Source organism: Exophiala aquamarina, assembly GCF_000709125.1.
Source record: "Exophiala aquamarina CBS 119918 chromosome Unknown aczIA-supercont1.11, whole genome shotgun sequence".
NCBI classification, from domain to species: domain Eukaryota; kingdom Fungi; phylum Ascomycota; class Eurotiomycetes; order Chaetothyriales; family Herpotrichiellaceae; genus Exophiala; species Exophiala aquamarina.
The window spans coordinates 637,712-646,946 of NW_013550577.1; the positions used below are offsets into that span (position 1 = coordinate 637,712).

The 9,235-nt window shown below is 47.1% G+C and overlaps 2 protein-coding genes across 2 annotated transcripts; one reads left to right on the forward strand and one right to left on the reverse strand.

The window, feature by feature from the left end:
- Window positions 1-502: 502 nt before the first annotated feature.
- On the reverse strand, window positions 503-2,216 carry A1O9_09910 (uncharacterized protein; the record flags this gene model as incomplete). The annotated part of the gene is made up of 2 exons (XM_013401251.1): window positions 503-2,098; window positions 2,136-2,216. The coding sequence occupies 2 exons, from the start codon at window positions 2,214-2,216 to the stop codon at window positions 503-505; spliced, it is 1,677 nt and encodes a 558-aa protein (XP_013256705.1).
- Window positions 2,217-3,165: 949 nt separating this feature from the next.
- Window positions 3,166-5,555, forward strand: A1O9_09911 (uncharacterized protein; the record flags this gene model as incomplete). The annotated part of the gene is made up of 10 exons (XM_013401252.1): window positions 3,166-3,449; window positions 3,559-3,637; window positions 3,688-3,887; window positions 3,948-4,201; window positions 4,260-4,393; window positions 4,444-4,541; window positions 4,596-4,891; window positions 5,029-5,210; window positions 5,266-5,324; window positions 5,381-5,555. 10 exons carry the CDS (start codon window positions 3,166-3,168, stop codon window positions 5,553-5,555), a joined length of 1,761 nt encoding a protein of 586 aa, XP_013256706.1.
- Between the last annotated feature and the right edge of the window lie 3,680 nt (window positions 5,556-9,235).

Below are 9,235 nucleotides of genomic sequence, written 5' to 3' on the forward strand. Positions count from 1 at the left end.
TAGAATATGTTCCCAGCGGACGCATAAAGAAAGATATTAATCAGGTCTCAGCGAAAGAACTAGAATTCAGAACTGCTGTATGAATTATTAGGCATGCTAGTGATGCGGCCAGAGGAATAGAGAGGAATCGGGCGCTACAGAACGTATTGACTAAGCCTAGAGCTACGAACATACTCAACAATGGGTGTGATGGGGCGTTCGATCAAGGACAGAATTTAAGGAGCAACAGAATCTTTGAAAGTAGCTAAAGGCTTGCCCTGGTCTTCTCTATTGATTATTCTGGCATACATTGCTTCCATTTATTAGATCTCTTGACAACACTAACTTTCCTATCTGACTGTAGATCATGGGTGAGAAAGCACTTACAGCCAACCATCCCAGGATTTATACACAGTGCTTCGTGGCCATCCAGATACGACACGTGGTATGTACAGCACTGGTCGAAACAACACCGATAAAGCCCCTGGTCCTTTAGAATGACCTATTATCTTGACCGCATATTTCAACTAGTTCTTTGCTCTTCATAGCGCGTGGTGGCTGCGTGTTTCCCAGCCCTTCGACCGGAAAAGATGCAGTCTGCAAGAGACAGGCCACTCAAATAGTTTCTGGAAGGGATGCCAACAGCATTCCGCCCAGCCGCATACAGGCCCGGAATAGCGTCACCCGATTTTGAGAGGACCAGTCCGGTCTTCCCTTCCACCTTTAATCCGCCCATAGTTATGGCCGGCACTGAATGCAGTAGTGATGGTCGGATGGAAACATCGATACCGTAGAATGGACCTTGGGAAATAGGCACACTGTATTTTCTTGCCTTGTGGAACGGATCACCAGTCCCACAACGGATGCCAGTGTTGTATGCGGCCACTGTGCTTCGGAGGCCTTCCGCAGAGATTCCTAGTTTCTGCGCCAGTAGATCTAGCGAGTTAGCCTTGCTATAGCCCCAGAAGAGGGTGTAATATGCTTGTGCAGCTGTGATGCGATGAAGTTCGTCTTTGAAGGTCTGTCTCGCCAGATTGAAGGTCGCAGAGTCTACAATCAGAAACCCCCTTCCGCCTGTCTTATTTGCCATGGCTTCCGTAAAGTGGACACCATACAAGTCTTCGTTGATGATGCGCTGGCCGTCCGGCCCAACTGCAATTCCTCGGAGGAAGGCCTCGGGCGGCGAAAGAAAGCGCCACATGGCCACATTCTCCATGTGAGAGACCTGACCACCGACCTCTACCCCTAGGCGTATACCAGAGCCGTCATCGCCTTTATTGCCAAGGGGAGATGTTCCTTCTGCCTTTTTGTTATACTGCCGTACCATGTCTTGGTTAAAGACAAAGCCGCCGGCAGAAAGGACAATCGCGTTTGTCTCAACGACGTGAGGCTCGGCGGTGCGATCCCATAGCTTATCGGCATGGTTAGCCATGGCTTTTCCAACTGGCGGTACCCAATTCAACAACTTTGCTCCCACAGAGTTGAGCCGCTGATGCATCTTGAAGCCTCGCGCTGTCTTGGGCATGACCCGATATTTCAAACCCTTCACACGACCATCCTCAACCACGACTTGATCGGCGCGGGCTAGCGGTAACATCTCTACCCCTAGTTCTTTGGCCCTTTGAGTCAGAGCAGCCCACAACGTCGCACCAGATGCAAGATGGGGGGCGAGTGTTCGATGGCCACGCGGCACTGGGAATGCGGCCTGGTTATAGGGGTACGCTTCTTCGTTGCCAGAGTAGTAAAGATAGTGCCTTTCAGCTGGATACCCAAGCTTATGCGGAGAAAGTGATTCGGAAAAGCGGGCACCGCACTTCTCGAGCCAATCTAAGTTATCAATGCTGTCGTTACAGAACTTTCGCAGGGTTTCATCGTCGACAGCGCCTTCACATTCCAGCTTAAGATAGTTGAACATGTTTTCAGGAGTGTCTTCATAGCCCGCTGCCTTTTGATACTTGGTTCCTCCGCCAGCGTAAACTATTCCGCCCGAAAGCCTAGAAGACCCTCCGCCATGACCTTGGTCCATCAAAAGGACTGAGGCTCCATGTTCTGCCGCTGAGATTGCTGTCGCTGTGCCAGCCGCGCCAGCGCCGACGATGACCACATCATACTTGCGGGTCTGTGGCCCAGTTATCAACGCAACTGTGGAGGCTGACCTTAAGTACGCCGGGTACAAGAGAAGTCCCCTTTGGAGTTGTGGTCTGGATGGCGAGGCTGATTTCCAAGTTAGTGGGCATTTTCCAAAACAAAGTGATAACCTTTAGCTTTACCTGCAAAAGATCTGAGGCGAACGGGGATGTCCCCGGACATCTTGCAGCTTCGACATAATGCTCGTTGTACAGCTGAATTCATCATATCTTGAAATCTAATCTGAAGGAAATACAAGCTCCTAGGTGTGCCCAGTTTTTGACGGTCGATTGTGTCGTCGGTTTCGATTCCGCCTTGAGAGTGGCATTCATCGTAGAAGCAATCTGCTGATACGTCTTAAGTTTTGGTCGGCTACCATTCCTAGGGGAGGGCACTCTATACTCCTAGAAGCTAGAGTATGGTGTCTGTACAACTGCGGTTTCTGCATCACGTTGGTCTTCTAAAAAGAATCCACAAGGCAACAAAAGCCACTTTATCCGAGGAAGCTCTCCAGACTTATGGCGAGTGTCTAAACGCCTTGCTAAATTAGGCTACTCTTATCCCTGGTGGGATTTCCGGCGGGGCTTATCCATAACTATCGGTTATGAGGGGGTGCGCCGCGCCCTGCGATGGGCGCGATTCGCCCTAGCCCGGCCGTAGCTGGGTCTTGGCGCCGCAAGCGCTTCAGCGGCGGTGTGGCACCCCCTGTACGCCCGTGGGAAGGCCTCCGCGGGCGTGTTTCGGTGTCGCTCCGGGGGGTCCCACGGATGGCTGCGCCCGCCAAAATCTATTATGCAAGTGGTGGACTCCATGCGGAGTAGTCAGTAAGGCCCTCGTATCCCATGGGTCCGCAGGATGTGCTCGCAACTCACGAGAGCCACCTTTCCCGCGAGAACTCTTCTGCCAGGAAAATACCCAAAAGGACAAAGCTCCAGATGGGGTGGCGCACAAAGCTGGCATTTATCATTGGGGTAGAAAGGACTCACGAATGTACGACAACATCTTTCCCAAATTGTTCGTCTCCCTTTCCTCGTCCACATTACCAGCATCGAAACCACCATGGGCAGCATCCAGCCTGACTACTTTCCACCACCGCATGACTTCGACCCACCGTCTAACTTACGCCCGAGCCTTTACGGTTGGAAAAACACTTCGGAAACTGGATACCAGATCGACGAAACCCCTTCAGGAGTCAAGAAGCCTCTGCGGGTGATTGTAGCCGGCGCCGGAGCTTCAGGCATTAGTTTCGCCAAGTTCGCACAAGATCAGCTTGAGAACCTCGATGTTACTATATATGACAAGAACCATGACGTTGGGGGCACTTGGATCGAAAATGTGTACCCGTAAGTTACTTTCGTTGTGTGTGTGTGAGCGCAAGCGGGACGGAGAAAGATATGATCTTGATCTAATCTCTTACGTTACTATTTCTTGGTCATCTAACGAGCCTTCAAGTGGTGTCGCTTGTGACATCCCTAGTGTGACGTATCAATTCGGGTGGGAGCCTAAGGCATGGACGAAATATTACTCCGAGGTACGATACAACTCTTTGAAGCCTCTATATTAGCTAAATCAGACTCCTAGGGCCCGGAGATCCTACAGTATATGACCGATGTCACCCACAAATACGGCCTAAGGAAATACTTTAAAGTTCGACACAGTATAGACAAGGCTGAGTGGGATGACGGAATAAGTAAGTGGAAGGTAGACGTTACCGACCTCGAAACAGACAGATCGTTCCAAGACGAATGTGATGTCTTTATCAACGCTACTGGTCTCTTGAAGTAAGTGTCCCATACACATTGGTAACTCGATCATTTGACAACATAACTCACTTGCCCTAGCAACTGGAAGTTGCCCGACGTTAAAGGTATCAATCAATTTAAGGGAGTTGTAGCCCACACAGCGGCCTACCCTGCTAGTCTCGACTTACATGATAAACGTGTTGCCGTCGTGGGCACCGGTTCCAGCGGCATTCAGGTGATCACGAAGATACAACCTCAAGTCGAGAAATTATACACTTGGATTCGGAGCCCTACGTGGATGACCGTTGGCTTTGCTCAAAAGTACGCCGGCCCCGATGGCGGAAATTTCGAATGTATGTACTATACTCTTTGGTTAGAGCAGTCTCGATTCTTCTACTAACTATTATATAGATTCAGAGGAAACGAAAAAGAAATTCGCCGAGGATCCAGATTGGTACTTGAAGTATCGCAAAACTATCGAAACTGAGTTGAGCGACTTTATGTTCGTGCATAAGAATACGCCGACTAATCTTGAGGCACATAAGGTGAATTTTCTACTTCCATTCTCAAACAGCCGCTAACTCAGACCGTATAGTTTGCAGTCGAGGATATGAAGCAAAGGCTAGCATCCCGGCCAGATTTAATTGATACCTTGATCCCAAAGACCTTTTCAATTGGATGCCGAAGACCTACGTAATTATGATTAAATGTATAATGTCAAGGTAATAGGCTAACTGTTTGCTTTAGGCCTGGTAACGGCTTCCTCGAAGCCATCATCTCCCCTAATGTTAGCACTTATCTAAATAAAGGTCTTATGGAGCTCACTGAAAACGGTTTCAAAGATCCTGATGGGCACGAGCAACAAGTCGATGTAGTTATCTTTGCGACAGGATTTGACACTACATGGGTTTCCCGATTCCCTATTATCGCGAACGGAAAAAATCTGCAAGAAATCAATACCGAGAAGCCATTAAGCTATATCGGAGTCGCAGCACCAGAGATGCCAAACTATCTCACATACTATGGTCCTTACGGACCAACAGGTAGGCTTATCCTTCAACTATCGTATCTCGACAGATCTCTTGCTCTATATTGAGCGACCCTCAGCCAACGAAATCGAAAGACTCGGTCTCGATTTTATTTATCTCTAGCTTCCGTTCTAACTAACACTATACAACAGGCGTCGGTAGTGTCCTCCCTATGATCGAGCGCATGACACGGTATCATCTTTTATGGATCGAGAAGATGCAGGTTGAGCGGATCAGGAGTTTCACGCCCAAGAGGCAAGCCGTGGACGAATATAGTGAGCACGCAGACCTATGGCATCAACGCACGGTCTGGAGCGAGCGTTGTCGAAGCTGGGTAAGTGCCCTTGACACTTGTCTACCAGTCCAGGACAGAATTGACTTCTTTATAGATGAAAGGTGGGAAACTTGAGGGCAATGTTCTACTCTATCCTGGGACAAGGACACAACAGTAAGCAGGCTTGTAACTAGGCCATCGATTACACGAGCACTAATTTAGATTTTCAGAATGGAGCTCCTCTCGTCTCTTCGGCCAGAAGACTTCGACATCACCTATCGCAGTACGAATCGCTGGAATTTCCTCGGCAACGGATATTGTATGAGGGACCTTAACGGTAAGGACCTTACCTGGTACTTGGGTCTGGTTGACGGAATCGATAAGCAAAGGGATTACGCCTTGTAAGGACTGTACGGTGAAAGACGCCCGAAGATGAGAGCAGTCTGTCGCCATTGAAGGGGTGACGCCTCTGCTCTAAAACTTGCGCCTCAAGCTGTGTTGTCTGTGTCAATCAGCCTTGATCTATGTATATCGTTATTAGATTAGTTATGCTGCTCAGCGTGGAAGGGTGTTCCGGCCCGAGAGCCCTCCCCAAAGATACCATAATCTGCACATTGAGCTCTTCCGCATCTATCAGTCAACCTTGATTCCGGTATATATATGCTAGCTTGCCTATGCTAGTTAGTGTTGACGGGCTTTTTACTCTTATTACTTGTTTTGTCACCTATACACGAAAAGCCTGCACTTGATACTCGTTGCTCTATTGCCCTAACCGTCCAAAAAAAACTCCAACTAGAGCGATAGGTTTTTCATATCGATTTGTCCAAGGATATAATATCTCACATGCACGTGACAGAATGACGAAATTAGCCATGGCATAGAATATTATTCGTGTTTGTACCGTAAGCCGTATCTATATTTTTGTATAACCTCGAGTATAAGCTCTAGCGCCGCAAAGCTCCATTTTTGCCGTTGTTTAATCGAGAGCCGGTCGTGGCTTTACACATGCACTAACTTATGTATTGTATAAGATCTTTAGTCTACATATTACGACCTCTCTCTTCCAAGGACACACCGGGGAGGTAGGGTAAGAAATGAAGTGAGCAATCTGTGATATTCTAACTTTTACGACTTACGAAACGGGATGAGATGCCTGTTGTAGCGATGCGGATAAACGAAGCGATTCCAGACATTAAGTCACCTGAAGCAAACGCATCAAAGGTTGAGGATTAGCTCCGATCCACGCTCACGTATGGAGAAAATCTATCCGATAATTTATCTACTGCAAACCACATCTCACGATTATCCGTAGGCTCTTTGAACTTTTAATCCTGTAGACCTATCCACTAGATAGTTCTATAGATAGGTAATTCTCTTACCCACCTCTTTGGATAGGTAGATAGTTATACATACTTTTCTTATAGATTCTGGTTCCTTATGCTCTCGCCACACAGTGTACACTTGCAAAGCTTTGTCCTACATACCTATTGTCTAATTGGAAGAAAATCGTGTGAAACGACTCCCCAACTCAAAAGGGCAATATTCTGGCGTATTCAACTACTTGTAATTCGAATGCTGCACAGATGATCTTGCGCTCTCTGGCCTGCTATCTCATTTTTAGTGGCAGAATAAGGGCTACTTGTCTATGTGGGACTACTGGGGTCACGACGGTAGTTAAGTAGTCGTTGTGGAAGCAACCTGGGGGTTTGGCGGTTGCGTTGTCTCGGGCCACAGGCTTGTTGTGGCCTAAACGCCGCGCGACCTTGGGATTACATACCCATGTTGCGCTAATGTTTTCGTTCGGCAGGGAACTTGGGAAACACCAGAAACAGCACTACCCGTCTGTGGCCACCGTGATTAAAGGATTGTACAACTAATAACTCTCACGTTGGATGGCCAGAGCGCAGACTGCTTGCCAGCTCTCGAATACATTATAGCAGCGGCTTTTCATCGACGTCAGGATCAGGACCTTGCTTGCGTCACATTTCGCCCTTTTAGTGATTGCACTCTAGGTCGATCTTTCTTTACCCTTCCACGCGCTCTACGCAATGTAGTATAATCCCACGCGTTTCTCGCGAATCCGGTGCTGCATCCGCAAAAACCGACAATAGACCCCGTTTCCAAGGGCTGTGGTCGTTTCCTCGAGCATATTCCCCACAACCTGCCACTTTTCCCAACCCACTTGTCCGGAACAAGAGTCACTTCCACCCCAAAACAAGTGTTCGGCACTTCCGTGGCAGAGTATAAGCTACGCCCAAATAACTCAACACTACCACAGTAGCTGAACACCGACCTGCCCTGTGCGGTGCATTGGAGTATATACCTGCACACACTCGGATCGGGCAGCACAGCGCGGCACTCGAGGTATACATAGCCAAACAATTCAATCCATTGCACTGTATTAGTGAAGATCTGCCCTGTGAATGTACTGGAGGTCTATTCCAGGTAGTAGGAGGTGGCGACGTTCATGACGTGGTTGCCTGTGGTTGTTCGTCGGTGAACAGCAAACCCGAATCGGGAGCGTTCTCTTCTTTATATATACCAAGCGGTTGCCCATTGTATACGCCGTCCGAACTTGAGATCGCCAAGTTAAAGCTGGTTGGCGTGGGACATTCGCCGAGAGTGGTGGTGGTCGTCGTGGTAGTTGTAGTAGGTGGTTCGGTGGTCGTGGTCGTGGTCGTGGTAGTAGGCACCTCGGTTGTGGCTGATTCGTGTTGATTCGTGTTGATTAATATTAAAAGAGCGACTATGTAGCTAGAAGTAATGAGAGACAATCAGCTGTATAGGAGAAAAGACCAGCAAAAGGTGTCCATGACAGAGTAATATTATTGCTGTCGACCACTCTTGTGAGGCGCCGCAGAGCTGAGCTGAGATCAGAGCCCTAGTTATGCTTCGATCGCTGGCATGAAGATACCCTAGAGGAAGGCAGTTTTCCGATGCTCAACGAGTACACAAGAGGTTAGTACCGGTTGAACGCTAGCCGCACAAAACCCATCTAATCTCGATTTTCCACTTTCTGCCTCGAATTCGGAAGCCGTCATCTCCTGCTAACTAATTAACGTTACTCGCTTAGCTTAAAACGGGCCCTATAAGTACTATAAGTCTAGGCACCACGTAATGAAATACCCTAGTAACGAAATACGCGTTTTTACGCGTGCTAAATACTACTTCCTCCTCTTCTATATGCTACTACTCTACTAATCGATATATTTATACGATTAAATAGTATTAAATCGAGAGACTAGAATACTCTAAGCGATATTCGACTACTAAACTCGCCGATATACGAGTCTTCGCGCTACCGCGGCGGTATATAATATAAATTATATTAGTCTCGGCCGTCGACTACGAGGTAGCCTTTTACGAGTAATTACTTACGAACTATAAGTCTAGGCACCACGTAATGAAACACCCTAGTAATGAAACACGCGTTTTTACGCGTTCCAAATACTACTCCCTCCTCCTCTACATCATCCTACTCCACTAATTAATATATTTATATAATAAAATGGTATTAAATCGAGAGACTAGGATGCTCCAAGCGATATCCGACTACTAAAATCGCCGATATACGAGTATTCGCGCTACCGCGGCGGTAAATAATATAAATTACGTTAGTCTCGGCCGTCGACTACGAGGTAGTATTTTACGAGTAATTACTCGTAAACTATAATAGATATTATTAAATAAGTAAGAGTAAATACTTAGACGATAGATACTCGACCTTAAGGCGTAAGGATACTCTCCTAGTTTTACTTAAATACGAGATCTCGTTATAATTATTTAAGGTAATTCTACGAGGCCCTTAAGTATCGACTAAAACTAGATATTACGATTTATATAACGTTATTATTACGGGTTAAACCCGTATAAAGCTCTAGAGTACGCTCTAGAGCGATTACTCGTAGTATACCTTTAGGCTATATAACTATATAGCCGAAGCTATATAATTCCTCTCTATCGATTATCTCCTAGGAAACTATACTAACTTACTATAGGAGAGGCTAGGGAGTATTTCCTTTATTCGTATAGTAGATAGATTTTCTCTTTTCTTTTCTCTCCTTAGCTTTAGAATCCTCGTTATA